The sequence below is a fragment of the Rana temporaria genome, chromosome 2 (genome assembly GCF_905171775.1).
Source record: "Rana temporaria chromosome 2, aRanTem1.1, whole genome shotgun sequence".
Taxonomy (NCBI): Eukaryota; Metazoa; Chordata; class Amphibia; order Anura; family Ranidae; genus Rana; species Rana temporaria.
This window is the reverse complement of record NC_053490.1, coordinates 97,014,579-97,033,752: the sequence shown is the minus strand read 5'-3', so window position 1 is coordinate 97,033,752 and position 19,174 is coordinate 97,014,579. Positions and strand designations below refer to the sequence as shown.

The 19,174-nt window shown below is 41.7% G+C and overlaps 1 protein-coding gene across 1 annotated transcript in view; it reads right to left on the bottom strand.

Moving 5' to 3' along the window:
- The window catches only part of RDX (radixin), a 193,133-nt gene that overhangs the window by 44,605 nt on the left and 129,354 nt on the right, over positions 1–19,174 (bottom strand). Inside the window, exons 6-9 of the mRNA XM_040340564.1 lie at positions 12,747–12,830; positions 10,084–10,230; positions 6,699–6,795; positions 1,910–2,073 (exon numbers count right to left, since the gene is read on the bottom strand). Coding sequence (XP_040196498.1) covers positions 1,910–2,073; positions 6,699–6,795; positions 10,084–10,230; positions 12,747–12,830 — 492 coding nt within the window. The remainder of the gene's footprint in view (positions 1–1,909; positions 2,074–6,698; positions 6,796–10,083; positions 10,231–12,746; positions 12,831–19,174) is intronic.

Here is a 19,174-nt window from a genome sequence, read left to right as displayed (position 1 = left end):
TGTTGGGAAACTTGCGCTCGATCAGCACTGCAGGCTTTAGCCACTAAAGCATTTGTTTTATTGTAGAGTAAAATATACCTAGTTGATCGAGCCTTCGGCTGTCCCGCTGATCTTATCTGTGTGCCCACTGCAGATTTAGATTGTGTAGAAAAGTCTGTGTCCACCACTGAGCTTTTTCTTATTTGTGCAGCCCAAGTGAATAGTCACAAATGTAAGTATATATAGTGGTAAAGGACAATCCCCCAACTCCCTCCCTCCTCATGTTCTCCTATTACTTAATATGATGGTGGTGGGATATAGTGTGTTGATTGATTATATTCACTAAGAAAAACTCACAAAAGCAGCTTAGTTTTAATAGAAATCAGCATTGAATTGTAATTGCTACTACCTGTAAAAGTAAACAAAAAAGAAGCCTTGGGTGCAGACTTTCCTGTTATCCATCCTTGTGTGCAGATACCAATGTTAAAATCTTGGCTGAAGGCACAAATATAGTTAGAAACGGGAAGGGCTCACATAAAAGTTAAGACTCTAATTACTGGACCTACTGGAAAAAGTGGCTTCCTACTCATGCACTCTCAAATGTTCTCCTCACTCTTGGCGAGTCACCGAGGCCTGAGGAGAAGGTGGCAGGAAAAAAATGGTTTAGCAGAAAGAGCGTCTGGCTGATCAAGTAAACAAAAAAACAAAACAAAAAAAAAAAAAATGTACACCGCATCCCTGTAAGCCCAAGAGTAAAGAAAAATAAAGATATTCCATTCACAAAAATGTCCAACCTGTCAAATTACAAAAAAAAAGGAAAGAAAAAAAGCTTGTCGGAGTAAAAGAATAATCAATGAACTCTAGCACCCTCACTGCCCTCCAACTTCTCCCAAAGCACCTCAGATTTTATTTTCCCTTAACCACTTGGTGAATGTAGGCAGTTTATCATCTGTAGAGTTACCCGATAACTTTTACGGCCATGCAAAAGGGTTCTTTGGGGAAAGCGCTAGAAGAGCTTTTGGGATTTTAAAAGTCATCTGTATTTGACAGGTTGATGCAAACTAAGGAGACACAGAGGTTAAAATAGCACCTGGAATATCCTGGTTACAGCACCATTTATTTGCAGCGGATGATTAGTGGTTACTGGGTGAATAGTGGCAGTAGTTACACTGAAAGGATGAACAGTTTCAGCTGGATACAGCATTTTACATTCATTTAACTCAGAAGTGGCGGTCCCTAGAGTGGCAAGTCTGAAGGTGACAGCACTGGGGACAAGATAGGCATTACAGCAAAGATGCACTTTGTATTTCAATGCATTCACAGCAGCATACTGTATAAAAAATAAATTAAAACTAGAGTTCTGTTTTAACTATCTCATGGAAAGGATAACTAGAGACCAATGTAAAATTTGGATGTGATGCTCTTTGATGATTTTTTTTTAATGAACATGTATAACAGCATCTACAGCTTATTAAAGGCTAAATCATCCCTTTGGGGAAAAAATACACCCACATTTGAAGAATAAAAAAGGATGCATTTGTTATTTTACAAATGAGCTGTGGACTGGGGGTGCAATGCACAAGCTCCTGCAGACTTCCTCCATCTCCTTGTCCATACCAAAGTATGAACTTTCGGATAGACAGCAGGAGAAAAAGGTCAAAGGACTATAAGTGCAGTAATCAGCACACCTTTGTTCCGTTGATAACTGCAAGTCTGTCTGCGAAGGTTCAAGGTAAGACTTGTTGTTTATTCATTCACAGATCTTGTAAATGAATGACGTTGCTGTGCAGGTGGGGCAAGATGTTACTGCCTAAATATGAGTGCAACATGCAATATCCTTTAAAAGGTGGACTTCGTCTATAAATTAGCATTTATGCAAGGCAGGCCCGTGACTGCCATTCCAAGGAGTACATATATGATCGCACCATACCTTTCCAGCTGTTTCTGATGCTTCTCTTCTCTGGCCTGAGCCTTCATCTGCTGCACCTCAATTGTGTCAGGCTTCCTCCTTCTCATGTAGAGCTCATGGTTGCCCATACATAAGGCTAATATACGTTTATTTATTCTTAAACGGGGAGCATAAAATACAAAGTCCTGAAAAAAAGTAAGCAAATACTTACAAATCTACTCTTGTTACTCTTTTTACAGAAATGTGTATAAAAACAACCCTCGAGCACATCTGCATTATACAAAAAAAGCAGACTGAATTTATACAAACTCATCTTTTTCTATAACGCTACCAGTTGCACGTTATATCCTGAGCTATTGTGTTGTGACGGGGCCATGCGCAACCCCCCCCCCCCCACTGGCTTAAAGCGCTGATCGGATGCAGATAGACAGACCTTTTTCATTTTCAGTTATGCCCCTTCGACAGAAGCCAAAAGTTCAGCTGGGTGATTTCAAACCAGCTGCCATACACACGAGCCGAATGTCGTCCGATGTTCAGCCCATGTGTACGGGGCTTTACATGGCAATAGAACCAATGGGCTTGTTTTGCTCATCTCCCTTCCCCAGTCAGAGCTCTGCAGTAAAGTGACCAAAAGAGGCCAGGTAAAATTTAGATACTTGCACTGCTTACAGCTTTAATTAAAATTAATCTACACACACACACACACACACACACACACTTTACAAGTGTATGCAAACCCAACCACTGATTTTTTTTTATCTCAAGAAGTCTCAGACTTCATGTGCAGGATGTCAAGTTCCTGCAACCCAAACTTACTCATCCATGTCTTTATGGACCTTGCTTTGTGCACTGGTCCAAATCATTTGGTTGGGGGGGGGGGGGGGGGGTTGTGGTGTGGGGTTGTTTTTCGGAGGTTAGGCTTGGCCCCTTAGATCCAGTAAAGGGAACTCTTAAGGCGTCAGCATAGTTTGGGGATGGCCCCTTCCTGTTCCAACACCACTGCTCACCAGTGCACAAAGCAAGGTTCATAAAAACATGGACGAGAGAGTTTGGGGAACTTCAATGACCTGCATAGTTCTGACCTCAAACCGATAGAACATCTTTGGGATGAATTAGCATGGAGACTGCAAGCCAGGTCTTCTCATCCAACATCCGTGCCTGACCTTACAAATGCGCTTCTGGGTGAATGGTCAAACATTCCCATAGATACACTCCTAAACCTTGTGGACAGCCTTCCCAGAAACGCTGAAGCTGTTATAGCTGCAAAGGGTGGGCCAACTCAATATTGAACCCTACGGACTAAGACTGAGATGCCATAAAAGTTCATCTGTGTGAAAAGGCAGGTGCCCCAATACATTTGAAAATATAGTGTTATTATATACGGTATATATATGATTTTTGGCCATTTTTCAGAGAATATGAATGATGACACAAAAACATTTTTCACTCATGGTCAGTGTTTGGCTGAAGCCATTTAATGTCAAACTGTGTTTACTGTTTTTTAAATTTATAATGACAGCAGAAACTACCAAAATGACCCAGATTAAAAGTTTACATACCCCATTTTTAAATACCGTGTATTGTCCCCTTTAACATCAATGACAGCTTGAAGTCTTTTCTGGTATTTGTGGATGAGGCTCTTTATCTTCTTAGATGGTAAAGCTGCCCATTCTTCTTGGCAAAAAGACTCCAGTTCCTGTAAATTCTTGGGCTGTCTTGCATGAACTGCACATTTGAGATCTCCCCAGAGTGGCTCAATGATATGGAGGTCAGGAGACTGAGATGTCCACTCCAGAACTTTCACTTTATTCTGCTGTAGCCAATGACAGGTCGACTTGGCCTTGTGTTTTGGATCATTGTTATGTTGGAATGCCCAAGTACGTCCCATGGGCAGCTTCCTGGCTGATGAATGCAAATGTTCCTCCAGAATTTTTTTTTATAACATACTACTTTCATCTTGCCATCAATTTTGACCAAATTTCCTGTGCCTTTGTAGCTCACACATCCCCAAAACATCAGCGATCCACCTCCATGTTTCACAGTAGGAATAGTGTACCTTCATCATAGGCCTTGTTGACTCCTCTCCAAATGTAGTGTTTATGGTTGTGGCCAAAACGCTTAATTTTGGTCTCATCACTCCAAATTACTTTGTGCCAGAAGGTTTGAGTCTTGTCTCTGTGCCGTTTGGTATATTGTAAGCGGGATACTTTGTGGCATTTTCATAGTAATGGCTTTCTTCTAGCGACTCGACCATGCAGCCCATCTTTCTTCAAGTGCCTCCTTATTGTGCATCTTGAAACAGCCACACCACATGTTTTCAGAGAGTCCTGTATTTCACCTGAAGTTATTTGTGGGTTTTTCTTTGCATCCCAGACAATTTTGCCAACAGTTGTGGCTGAAATTTTAGTTGGTCTACCTGACCGTGGTTTGGTTTCAACAAAACCCTTCCTTTTGATTAGAGTTTGAACACTGCTGGCTGGCATTCTCAATTCCTTGGATATCTTTTTATATCCCTTTCCTGTTTTATACAGTTCAACTACCTTTTTCCGCAGATCCTTTGACAATTATTTTGCTTTCCCCATTACTCAGAATCCAGAAATGTCAGTGCAGCACCGGATGAAAGATGCAAGGGTCTCTCAGGAGTCCAGAAACTCATTGACTTTTTATATACACACACAAAAACACACACACACACACCAATTATAAAACAAATCACAGGTGAGGATGGTTACCTTTAATAGCCATTCAAACCCCTTTGTGTGCATGTTATCAGGCCAAAATTTATCAGGGTATGTAAACTTTTGATCAGGGTCATTTGGGTATTTCCTACTGTCATAAGGATTTAAAAAGCGTAAACACGGCTGAATGATAAAAGTTTTTGTGTTAACATTTATATTCTCTGAAAAATGGCCAAGAAAGCATAAATTATGTCAGGGTATGTAAACTATGAGCACAACTAATATATATATATATATACATATATACACACACGCACACACACACACACACACACACACAAACACTTTTCAAGAGGATCTTTTTGCCTGGAGCTCTACTTTGGACGACAACTGTGGAACTGTGGCTAAAATTACATATGTAAACAGCTATATCAGTAAAAGGATTTGGAACTCTTTATCCAGTCTTGTGATTTACATGTGCCTTGTACACTGCGCAGCTTGGAAAACAACACTATACTCTGCTTCACAGTTTCCTAGTTGTATAAAAGTATCAACTGTGCCTTTTGAGCAACCTACTGAGCAAGTGAAAAGGTAAACAGGTGACATTGCAAGTTGCAAGGCTCAGTTCACACTGCTGCGACCTGAGTTGTGCAACTTTTCGTGCAACTTCCTGGTGATTTGCAGGTGACTTAAGTACTACTTGATGCGACTTTGAAGCAACTTTCAGGGAATGCCTGGGTAATCTTCCTGTAATGTCGGATCCAATTCACAGCAATATAGACAAGGATCTGACTTGGAAGTCATTTTCATTAAAGTCTATGGGCACAAGTCGCCTTGAAGTAGTACAGGAACCTTTTCTAAAGTCAGAGCGACTTCAGTAGTGCCAAGACAGCTCTTATTGACCAACATGGGATTTCACGTCACACGACTTGGGGTGGTCTCACAGGTTGGATCCCAAGTCGCGGCAGTGTGAAGCAAAACTTAAAGTGGTTGTAAACCCTCAGATATATCGAGTGAAGTTAATAGCCTCACATGATACACAGAGATAAAACAAATCCTCCTACAAAAGTTTTATTGCTTATTTGCAGTCCTTGGTCTACAAGCCTTCAAAATTGCAGATTTCTGCTGAAAATCCTTATGCATCTGTGAGGAGTACAGAGGAGAGGATGGAGCACTGCAGTTACAGCTCTCATACACTATGTGAGAGCCAATTGGAGGAAAAAGACCCCCGCCCTCTTAAGCTGGCTACACACTATACAATTTTTGTACAATTTTCTTGTATAACTTTCCTTAAGGTTTACCAAAACCATAGCCTTTCAAATTGTATGCAATCAGGCAGGCCCTTGCACTACATAGTTGAAGGTAAATCTGAAGGAAATTTAACAAATATTGTATAATGCGTATGCAGCTTTAAAGCTTTGAAGTGAGAGAAGTAAACACTACAGATATATGTGCTTAGTTCAAATTTAATGACTGGGGTTAACAACCACTAAGCGTTTCTCCTTCCTGGCAATGTGTGTGGCAGAGGTATATGAATTACAAGGAGAAATTTATATTTTTTCTCTCCTTGTAATTCTTATATACTTCTGCCACACACATGTATGTATGTATGTATGTATGTATGTATATATATATATATATATATAAAAAAGTATTTCAACTTTGTTTTACGCAATTATGCTTTAAATCTGGTACTTGAAGGACTACAAGCCTGGGTGCACACTATTGCAAACAAAGACATCGCATATGATTTGCACCACATTGCGATGTCTGTGCAATGCAAATTCAGCCATACAGTTTGTATGGCTGAAATCACATTGCATTTGCATGAAAATGCTACAGGAACTTTTTTTTTGCACTGGGATCACCCGTGCCAACAGATTCCTGTCCAAATTCACGGTTCGTACTGCAATCCGATCTGAGGTGTCATTAACTTTGTATTGACACCTGCAGCGGTTCACAAAGAGCAGTGTGAAGTGAGATACGATGTGGAAACCCGCACAGGAATCGCGCTGGTTCCTGCATTGCAAAAGTGTGAACCGGGGCTAAAAGACGAATGGAAATAGCACCTACTGTAGAAAGTCAACCAAGTAACAAACTTTCAACTCATGTGTCTAAGCCACTTCTCTTACCGGCGCTTTCTTGTCAATGGGTTTTATAACAAACTTTTTGTCATTAAATGAGATGTTCCTGATTTCACTCCAAGGAAATCCTATTTTAGGTGTCAACCTTAAGAGAGAGAGAAAAAAAAAAGGACACTTTAATACTTAATTGACAATGGGTTTCAGAGGCATTGAGAATATAAGGGAAGATTTTTATCTGCACAGAGCAACGGGTTTTCAAGCAAACCATCAGAAATATTACGCACCCAAAATCAAGACAGCGTAGTCATTTGATTTAGGAGCTCAAAGCAGCATCACATTACGCTCTCCTGAGCAAGGGTATATTTGTGACTTCAAATTCAATTTTTTTTTAAATGTTTTTAGAGTTTGACAACTACAGAAGTGAACACCATACTATAAAGCATTTGCGACCAAATGCATTTCTATTGACTATGGATGTAGATTGTAGGATCTCTGTCCAACAACTTCCTACACAAAAGGACAGGATTTCTGCCACAGATTCTGAATCCTATTGAACTCATTTTAACACAAAACCATTTATTTTCAGTGTATGGGTACTGCTATGGGACGCAACATGACACCCCAATATGCTAACCAGTTTATGGTTGACCTGGAAGAGGAAGTACGCAACAGCACGCAACAAAAGCCATATACATACCTTTGCTATATTGATTATATTATCACCATCATTTAGACAGAAGGTGAAGGCCTTGTTCACACTTGCTCAAAATACTGATGCTTAACAATCACGTCTATAGCGTTAATGCAAGTTGTTGAGTTTGTGTCGCATTTAACGCATGTTAAAAACCCTGTTTTTTTTTCTTAGCCGTTTTGAACAAGGTTTAACTCCTTGCAAATAAATTGCAAACTCGCTGCAAACGCATGCCAGTGAGTTTATGGTGCATCATCATAGACTTGAATAGAAGAAGTTGATCCTTCAACTCCTCCATGACGCTACATTACACTTCATTTGTGAAGTTCAGCCATGCAACGCAAACACTTCATGTTTCTATAATGCAAACAGCACTGTGTGCTGTCCAGAGTTTTAATTGCAGACTGCTTTACTAGGAGTTTGAGAAGAGTTGAAAACATGCCTCAAACTCCTGCTTCTAATGCCAGTGGAAAAAGGCCCTTACTGCTTAATACATTGTACCCATCAAACTAAAAATGGACCATTCAAGCACATGTTAAAGGGTAGGTTGACCCTTTGACAAAAAAAATACAAATAAATGCAAATTGTTATAGGAGCCTGTAAAGCAGGGATATGCTATTAGCGGACCTGCAGCTGTTGCAGAACTACAAGTCCCATGAGGCATAGCAAGACTCAGGCAGCCACAAGCATGACACCCAGAGGCAGAGGCATGATGGGACTTGTAGTTTTGCGAACAGCTGGAGGTCCGCTAATTGCATATCCCTGCTGTAAAGCATTGCACCAGTAATCAATCAGCAGATCGCTGATGCCATGCAGGTCTTTCGCACATCTGTCAGTGTATTGGCTTGCTCCTACCTTGTACGTGGAATCGGATATACAGTATCTCACAAAAGTGAGTACACCCCTCACATTTTTGTAAATATTATGGGCTAGATTCAGGTAGCTGCGCGCAATACTAAGGCGGTGCAGCGTATTTACGCTGTGCCGCCGTAAGTTTTAGAGGCAAGTGCTGTATTCACAAAGCACTTGCCTCCTAACTTACGGCGGCGTAGCGTAAATGGGGCCGGCGTAAGCGCGCCTAATTCAAATGATGAGGGGGGCGTGTTATTTAAATTAATGTTGACCCCGCGTATTTTACGTTTTTTTACTAACGGCGCATGCGCCGTTCGTGAAAGAATCCCAGTGCGCATGCTCGAAATTCCGACGCAAATCGTCATTGCTTTCGACGTGAACGTAAATTACATCCAGCCCTATTCGCGAACGACTTACGCAAACGACGTAAAAAATTCAAATTTCGAAGCGGGAACGACGTCCATACTTAACATTGGCTGCGCCTCCTAATAGCAGGAGTAACCTTACGCCGAAAAAGCCTAACGTAAACGACGTAAGAAAAATTGCGCCAGGCATACGTACGTTTGTGAATCGGTGTATATAGGTCATTTGCATATTCTACGCCGCAAACAACGGAAGCGCCCCTAGCGGCCAGCGTAAAAATGCACACATTTATACGCCACCGTATTCAAGTTACGTCGGCGGAGAAAGCCTATTTTTTCAACGTATCTGCCTTGGAGAATCGGCGTAAAGATACGACGGCGCAGATTTGAAATTACGGCGGCGTATCTGGAGATACGCCACCGTATCTTCTTGCTGAATCTAACCCTATATCTTTTCATGTGACAACACTGAAGAAATTAAACTTGGCTACAAATGTAAAGTAGTGGATGTACAGCTTGTATAACAGTGTAAATTAGTTGTCTTCTCAAAATAACTCAACACAGCCATTAATGTCTAAACTGCTGGAAACAAAAGTCAGTACACCCCCCTGCCCCTTTAAAGGAGTTGTAAAGGTAAAAGTTTTTTTACCTTAATGCATCCTATGCATTAAGGTAAAAAAACATCTGACAGCACCGCCCCCCCCCCCCCCCGAGCCCCCGTTTTACTTACCTCACCGTTCGAAAGTCCCGTGCGCATGCTTGTCGTCCTGCTCGGTTCCCAGCCTGGCCGTTGATTGGCTAGGCTGGGCGGATTGATAGCAGCGCAGCCATTGGCTGGCGCTGCTGTCAATCACAGCGGATGACGCAGCGCCGGGGGGCGGGGCCGAGTGATACAGTCGGCGGCTATGGCCGCTGCTGTATCACGGGAGCGCGCTCGCAAAAGCTTTCCACCATGCGAGGGAGCTCGCATGAACGTGGAAAGCTTTTGCGAGGAGGAGCCGAGACAGCCGCCGAGGGACCCCAGAAGACACGGATCCGGGTCACTCTGTGCAAAACGATCTGCACAGTGGAGGTAAGTATAACATGCATGTTATTTAAAAAAAATAATAATTGTACCTTTAGTGTTCCTTTAAGTGAAAATGTCCAAATTGGGGACAAAGTGTCAATATTTTGTGTGGCCACCATTATTTTGCAGCACTGCCTTTACCCTCCTGGGCATGGAGTTCACCAGAGGTTCACAGGTTGCCACTGGAGTCCTCTTCCACTGCTCCATGATGACATCACAGTGCTGGTGGATGTTAGAGACCTTGCGCTCCTCCACCTTCCGTTTGAGGATGCCCCACAGACAGGGCCGCCAACATGGAATTATGGGGCCCCTTACTATATATTATAGACTGATCATTTCTTTGTCAGTGGGCAAGACTTAAAAGATCAGCAGGGGAACAAATACTTTTTTGCCCTCACTGTATATAAAACTATTTTAAGAGAGAAATTATTTCAGATGCCAAATCACATACAAAAAACTTACTTGTCTTCATGTTCATATATATTAAGGCCCAATGCGTCCACACCCAGCCATAGCTCTGTGCCCTTTTTATTTTTAATCTCAAAATAATTTACTCCATACATTTCTAGATCCTGGGCAATTTTTAGGTACTCCATCATAGAGTCTTCCCTGTGGAGAAAATACCATAAAGCATATTAAAAGGTGGCCAAAGCTTAGACTAGAAATCAAGAGAAATTGTACTTCTATAGTAATCTATGAAACTAAATCAGAGAGATGCACAAGAGTTTTTTCAGATCACATTTTGGTGCTGAGATATTGGGACTGTATGCTTTTGGCACTGGATTGTTTGCTTTAACACAGGATGAGTGAGTGTGCAAAATATTAGAAAACAGTATATTAGGCGACAGTATTAGGGCTTAGTCTAAATTGATTCTAAATTGGTGTTAGAATCAATTTTAGGGTTAAAGTTGAAGTTTCCCCCCGAAAAGTAAATTTTTAAGATTAGATTGATGCTCATTTTGTCAAGGGGAATCGGGTATTTTTTTTTAAATCGAAGCAGTACTTACCGTTTTGGAGAGCGATCTTCTCCGCCGCTTCCGGGTATGGGCTGCGGGACTGGGCGTTCCTATTTGATTGACAGGCTTCCGACGGTCGCCTACATCGCATCACGAGTAGCCGAAAGAAGCCGAACGTCGCTGCGGCTCTATACGGCGCCTGCGCACCGACGTTCGGCTACTTTCGGAAAATCGTGACGCGATGTATGCGACCGTCGGAAGCCTGTCAATCAAATAGGAACGCCCAGTCCCGAAGACCCATACCCGGAAGCGGCCGAGAAGATCGCTCTCTAAAACGGTAAGTACTGCTTCGATTTAAAAAAACTACCCAATTCCCCTTGACAAAATGAGCATCAATCTAATCTTTAAAAAAAAAAAAAAATTCGGGTGAACTCCCGCTTTAAGTGTTGATTGAGTTGAGTTAAATGTAAAGTGCTGTTTTTAGAGGATGGTCAAGAGTTATGCCCTGTACACACGATCACTTTTTAAAAATGTCATTTAAAATGATCGTGTGTGGGCAAAACATTGTTTTTTGTCTTCTGAAAAACGACCAAAAAAAAGTTAGAACATGCTTCAATTTTTTATGTCATTTTTTAAAATGTAATTTTTTGTGTCATAAAAAATGATCGTGTGTGGGCAAAAACAACGTTTTAAACCCGCACATGCCCAGAAGCAAGTTTTGAGGCGGGAGGTAAAACTACCATTCATAATGGAGTAAGCACATTCATCACGCTGTAACAGACAAAAAAGCACGAATCGTCTTTTACTAACAAGTAACCAGCTAAAAGCAGCCTCAAGGTGAATAGAACTTGCCCTTTAGAGTGCCGTCACTTTGTTCATAATTTTTCAAAAACGATGGTGTGTGGGCAACATAGTTTTTAATGATAAAGTTGGAAAAATTTAATTTTTTTTCATGATAAAAAAATGACATTTTTTTTCATCGCAAAACGTGATCGTGTGCACAGGGCATTAGGCCCCATTAACACCAGATGTTTTTTATTCCTCCCCTGGATACACATGCTCTAAGTGTTAAAAAAACACCTAAAGCCAGTGCATTCATTCATTCCAGTAGTGGGGAATTGGAGCAACAATTTTGTAGCTGTAGTCCCAAGAAAGTCATCAGAAACTATTATTTCGCAAACACACAATCTGAATTTCTGATAAGAAAAATTCTATGTGAGCTTTTGGTCAGAAATTCAGACTGTGTGTAGGCACCATCGGACATTTTGTGTCGGAGCCGACAGCAAAAATTTGAGAGCTGGTTCTCAAATTTTCCGATGGGAAAAGTTTTTGTCTGCAATTCCAATCGTCTGTATGTAATTCCTAAGCACAAAAAACACGCATGCTCGGCTCGTTGTAGTGTTGTATGTCACCACATTCTTGATGGTCAGAATTTCAGACATTTGTGTGACCGTGTGTATGCAACACAAGTTTGATCCAAGAGTCAGTCGGAGAAAAATCCACGGTTTTCTTGATGGAATTTCCGATCGTGTGTATGCGGCGTAAGGCTTCATGTGCACTAGCAAGCTCCTAAACCTGAGTTGTGGTCTAGTGTGTTTTTGCCAAAGCACCTAAACTCAACTCCATAAAAGTCTGTGTCAATGTACATATAGGCTTTTAGCCGTGTTTAGGAGCTGCTGTGGTTAGGTGAGGTGAGGTTCAACCTCCTGCTCCTGAACGCAGAAGAATCGTGTTCAGGATAGGAATGTTTTGACCGCTGGCCGCGTGAAAACTAAAAACCAAATATGGGCAGGGTAAACACGAAGACCTAGGTTTTAAATTCTAGCATCTTGCAAAAACTGAAATACCAATTTTGGGTATTCAAAATTTTACCTACAGCTACAGCTGTCTTTGAATACTTTGCCCATGTTTAAAAAATGATTTTAGGTCTGAAGTTAAAACCCCCAAAATATTATATATTTTCTGAAAACAGAGAACTTGTCAGCTTGTGAGATATGCACACTCTCCTGTAGAAACCGAAAGTGCAAGTAAAACTGTGCACTGCCATTGATGCTTGCTACAAGTCAGCAGCAGTAAAAAGGTTAAATATCTAGAAAGACTATAGGCTTTACACACAGCGAGTCAGAATTAAATGTGTGTACCATGTACACAGACTATCACTATTCATACCTTAACATGCTTCTATGCTCCTCATGCCAGGTTTGTATTCTTTCTTCCCATTGTTCTTTTGTCAGTTTATGTTGTTCCAGAACCCTAGAAAAAAAAAAACAGAACAATGTTAAATAACCATTGTTTAAACCAAGAATTACTGAAGAATGAATGTTAGCATTCTAAAGGCTGAACCAACAGACTGAGTATAAAAATCCTATTTTACACACAAAGTAAAAGTCGTGTGTGTGAGGGACACAGGAAGTCATTAACCTTTGGGTTATACCGTAGCCTACAGGAGGTCTGGTACTTTGATACCACAATTTTGTAGCAAGCAGTACCAAAAGTAGAATCAAAGTGTTGAGACCTGTGTCCCTCAATGGACTCAAAGAAAAGTATTTAACAAGTACAATCCTATTTTCTTTGTTGTCCATTGAGGAATAAAGTAAGTGTTCCAACTTCAGGATGCCCAACTGAGAGGTGAACAACACAGATGGGAAAGCCTTCTTGCTTTTTAGGGAAAGGGGGTGTTACCCGTTTTCATGAACAGTTGGAATGTTCTTCAGATACAGTCCTTGTAGTGTAGTTTATTTACTGAATAATTTGTCCTTTTATTTCAAGCATTATACCTTTAGATATCCTGCATTCACCTTTCCAGTGTAACAGAAGGAATTTCAATTTCTAAAACTACTCCACACCGAGTTAAATTTTTCAGATAAAAAAAAAAAAAAAAAACACATCTCCTCATGGCTTAAACATTTCTGGAAATTTTAGATCTCTAGCACAGCAACAAATGCCAACAGACCCAAGAAAAAGATTTGGGGACAGCGCGTAGCTCAAAAAGTTGCCCGAAAAACCTTTCACCCAAAGCTGTCAGTGGAGGTCCCAACATCCACCTGGAAGAAACTAGAAACCAGTGAACAGTACTGGTCAGGTTCCAGACTTGCAAATCTGAGAAATAGTTGCTTAAATGTCAAAAAGTGAGAGGAGCACTCAGTGATCTAGTAGTGTCACTTGACAGGAAAGGGTGGACCAGATAACCATAGGCTTGGACGACGGTCTGTCTGAACCACATAAAGATAGTGGAATGAGAACGCAAGATGACAAAATGGAATCAGTCATTTTGAAAGAAGCAATGGCTGAAAGACAGTTCTGGCCTCAGCACTGCCCTTTCCCTACACAAAATCTCATCTTTCTAGCGCATTGCATCAGTTTTCCATGCTGTGCGGTGGGGGACCCCTACACTACCAATTTGTGGCCCTGTCCTTTGGCCTGGTGCTTGTACCTTTGGTTTTCCTCATTTTGGGATCCTTAAAAAACCCTCCTGTTTCCACATACGATAGCCTGGATCTTTAGCCTTATGCTAATAGTTACTTTAAAAGGTCAAAAGACTTCTGGTCAGGCGATTTTCCCCTTACCAATAGGACCAGGCAGGGCTGTCCCCTTTAATATAAATTTTGACCCGTCTCCTTATTGCATGTGATCCGGGCAGACCCCTCCATACAGGGAACAGAGACATTGTCAGAACACAAAATAGCAATGTTTGCTGATCACCTTTTATTTCTCTTTTCCCAACCCGGTTCAGCGATTCCTGCTCTACTTTTTCACTTTCAACTATACAGGGAACTCTTCCATTTCAAAATAAAAATTACAATAAATCTAAAGCACTAAACATCGTTCTTTCAAAGGCCAAGGCCCAGCAGCTAAACAGTGACTATATTATCTACTGGGAACGTTCTGATCTTGCATATCCTGGTATACAAACTCATGCCTGACCCCTCACAACTATAGGACACCAATTTTTGCCCTTTATAGGGCAAAAATCAGGCTCACACTCTGATCTTGGCAGACACGGACTTTAACATTGTTTAGCAGAGGACAACACCTTTAAAATGACCATCGTCAATATTACATACAGACACGTCCCATATACACCCCCAAGTCTTCTTTACACACATATGTTCTCCAATAAAGATGTTAATTTGGGACAATAAATAATCCAGAATAGGCAACTCTTCCCTCACTCTGTCCAAATAATATAGCGGAATGGGGCATCCATTTCCAGTAGGTTTCAAGAACAGGGATACAGTCCCAGTCCTCCTTCACAAACTTATCCCACAGGTCCTGAAATGCTTTTGGTAGATCGTAGTCTGCACCAAGTACTTTTCTACATATATTCGGGAGTTGCCCCCTGTTGAGTCTATTTTGGACTGAGGTACATGACCTAATATTTAAACTTGCTTCTGTAGATCGTGGGCCTTGGCCCTCAGGGCTTTCTTCTTCACATTAACACAGCTCCTTCTAAACATCCTCGACTGCTCAGCAACTTAATGTTGCATGAGCCTGTGTTCTCTATGAAAATCCATGTCTCCCCTAACAACCTGCATGTGGCTTTCTAAAAAAATGAAATTAATAAAATGGAAAAACTGACCGCTATGCCCCACAGAGAAACACTCCAAAACACTTGGCTTCCCTGGACAGCATTCACATGCACTCTTTTAAAGAACAAAATGAATGCCTCCAGACAAAACAACACACACACACACACACAATTTAAACGAAGATGATTGCCACCATGGATTAATTCCCGGTGACCCTAGCCATGCATTAAACATTGAGTCCTGCCCCAGCAGTTTATTCAGGGTTTTCTTACCTAGGGGGGGTCCTGGGTTGGCCTCACCCTCAGTGCTCTACACCCCCATCCGCCCCACCTTCTGTACTTGCCCATTGCCTCCCCCTCCTGGCCTTTATTCTCCCCACATGAGTCCTACTAACTTTGCCCTGTATGGAGGGTCTCATCAGTAGAAGTTATTCGTATTACATGTTGTTCTTCATATTTCTACTGTACCCGTTTAAAGTTGAAATGGAAATCGGACATGCTTCACTGTCTGACCAGCCAATGTTCACCAGGTATATTATGGCATTCCACTGAAAAATAATTGCAGTCTTCAGTAGTGCAGCTATTGTTTTTTGCTTATTGGATTGGTCACAATTTTGTATCTACGTGTCATTTTCCTGAATGCCATCTATCCACATTATATGCTGTACACATTGTGTTATTCTTTTTTGCAGAGAAGAAAAGGAAAATAAAATTGAACAGTCATTGCAAGCTCTATCCTATAGATCCAAGATGGGATGAATGCTTCTTTGGGTTTGGCAAGGGTGAACAGGTTGGAGAAACTCTAGAAAATGTTCTTCCAATGACATCTTCATCCAGAATCTCTGAGAGAGCTCAACGGAGAAAAGCTATTCTATGCAGCGACACAAAGGCTGGGGACTGAGAAAATTAGGAATTAAAGTTCCAACTAATTGGTTAAAAAGGAAAAACTCCAGTTTGTAGTCCGTGGAGATCACCTCCTGCACCCAGGCATCTGGGATGCAAGCAGTCCAAGTACCTGCAAAGGCTAAACAAACCTCACCCCACTCTAGATTGTACTGATGAAGGTTTATCTGATGATTTTGTAGAATTGAGCCCTTGACCTTCCGGGTGGACAGGCAGCAAAGCTTAGCGAAACTGCACACAGATGATGCAGGAGTGGGGAAATTACAGTGATGTTTCTTAACCAATATAGAGGGAGAATATTTTGAGGTCCGTTTCCTGGGGTTCTTCTAAAGAGAAGTAACCTTGCCACCAGTAGCGTCATTGACAGAGACGTGGTCCCTCAAAGGCCATGCAGAGCTGCCACGTCTTGGATGCAGGTTCCGCAGTCCAGCACCTTCACAAAAGTGTCATTTACTTGTATGGACAGGAGGCCCATTCAATAGATGAGACTGGAAACCCCCAGTAGTCTGTCACAACTGTAGCCTAAATCTACAACTATTTGCTCCAAATGTTCTATGACCATTGGATCAACTGAAGCAATGGTATAATCTATTTCAAGGGAATTCAACCAGACACACTGGGTTTGGCAAAGCAAGTTCACGTCAAATATGGGGTGAGAAGCAGGGCCTGCCAGTGAGAACAGATTCTTAAATATGGCTTAAAACCATGTATTGGTTGAGTCCTTAAAGACAGGTGCATCCTCTACCAGTATATGGTGGTCACTTTGCTAAGGCAGTGGTGAGCAAAACATCTTGTCTGGGCATTTCCAATCTCTGTAGATAATAAACAGGAATGCCTTAGTTGTCTTAGGCATTCTAAAGAGACTGAGAATAGCATGGGTAAAAGCAAAAGTCGAATCCTCTAGTTTCAGAGTGGTGTGCACCACATCAATAAGTGTCAAAACGGTCTCTTATGTGGGAGTTCTAGCAGAGGACTGAGATGCTTCAGAAGAAAGCTCATTAGAAAAAGACTGAAGTGACTCAGAATCAGAGAGTCAGTTGCTGAAAAGGCAGGTGAATTGGTCATAGCCAATGGAGCCAAGACAACTCCAAACAGAATAGACTTTAGGAGCAGAGGGTAACAGGATTCATGGTTACTGATGTTGGCCCCATTAGTAGGAAGTAGCTCTGAAGCCATTAGTATTTATGAGTGTTGCAGGTACTGTTAGCATGTGTCTTGAATTACACATGTTGTAACTGCGTGGCAATGTAAGGCAATGTAAGGCAAGGCCTTAGGTACTGCAAGGTGATCAAAGTCAATGTAGGTGGGCAGCAGGAAAGGATTGAACAGGAGCAGCAGATGATTCCTCCTCAACGCTGTATGGTGGGAAAGAACGCAGAATGGAGACGTCACCTAGTGGATGACGTCAGCAGTCAATCCTATAATATTAACCTCTTCCGTGGTGAAAAGCAGCAGAAAACTGGGAATGCTAAAGGTTATAACGCACAAAAATTCTCCTGCGCTCTGGTGTTTTCCGCTAGAGGGCAACATAGTCCAATTTTAAGGCAAAGTCTGGAGTCTTGCAGCCCTCCTCAGAACCATGGGAATTCATGCAACTAAAAAAAGAAAAGAAAAGGGGGGGGGGGGGGGGGGGGAACCGACCTAGTGCATTACCGTTTAAAAGATTTTATTTAATGAAATAAAGACAATAATCTTACTCACAAAAGGAGTTGTATAAAGCGCTTGTCAAGCAATCAGACTGGTACACAGCACCGCCAGCAAAACCTGATGACAACAAGGATCGGATGGTATCAAGCCGGCAAAATGGCTGACGCGTTTCTGGGGTGCAGCCCTTTCCTCTGAGCCTAGGTGGTCCGCTGTCGCTCTCTCATGAAAGCCCTCAAATATATACATATGCACATGTGTAGAGGAGCCCGAGGATAGGCCACCCCCAATTGGCTAGTCCCGCCCCTCTGTCTCGGCCACTTGCATCCTAGGCGATGGAACTTAAGAATCCCACTACCAAGGGAGGTGTCTCACAGGCCAGCCCTATTTGCTATACCAGCCTCAGTATGGTGAAAGATGTACATGGGGTAAAGGCCAGACCAGTACTAGAAGGTATAAATAATACAGCCTTACCCTACTGTGATTCTTCCTGGTCAGCGGTAGGCAAGTGGTCGGGGATACCTCTAGCAGATCTATCGCGTCTCCTCACTCTCCATAGGTATGCGGTGGAGCGTACGCTGTCCTTCGACCAGGAAGTGTATAGGCTTCCTGCGTTCCAACCCTTGTTTCAGAGTGGGCCGGAACGTCACTTCCGCTCATGCGCGGCACATATTACAGCCACGATACCGGAAGTGCGGGTGTATATGCATTCCACCCGCCACTTTCGTTTCGCCTGGGGAGCTTCTCACTAGTCATCCTCACTGCTTCACCAATACAGGCACATAGTTGCCTACAGAGCCTCCCTTGCACTGGCACCCAGGGGGAAAATTAGTGATAGGTGGAGGGGTAAGACTAGAAGTATGCAATCTAGTGGTGATTGCTTAATGGTCCCAAATAATAACTCACTGGCCATCCCCATTCCCGAGCCAATACAGGCACATAGTTGCCTATGTGGCGTCACTCCCCCTAGTGGCCAAAGAGGGGAGTGCTTGACTATATAAATGGAGACCCATGTACATCAATTGGTGGTCACTGTGTATCCTCTCAACACATGCTCATATGCAGAGCTATAAAGTGCACGCAGTAGGTAAGGCCCCCATTGGATGTAGACCAACCAATCAATATATTGACTACCTGATTACATCCAAAGTGGCCATAACTGGACAGTGGCCAATGTTAAAAAGTGTATGTATGCATGTGTGTGTATGTGTATATATATATATATATATATATATATATATATATATATATATATATATATATATATATATATATATATATATATATATATATATGTGTATGTGTGTGTGTGTGTGTGTGTGTGTGTGTGTGTGTGTGTGAATATACAGGGAAAAGCTTAATAGATTATTATATACCTAAAAACCTGTAATACAAATACATCACATACTAACAAATAAAAGTATTCTATACATAAATAATCTTATAGGACCATACGATATAAATAAATTTAAAAGTATATAAATCCATATTATGTATACATACACACACACACACACACACA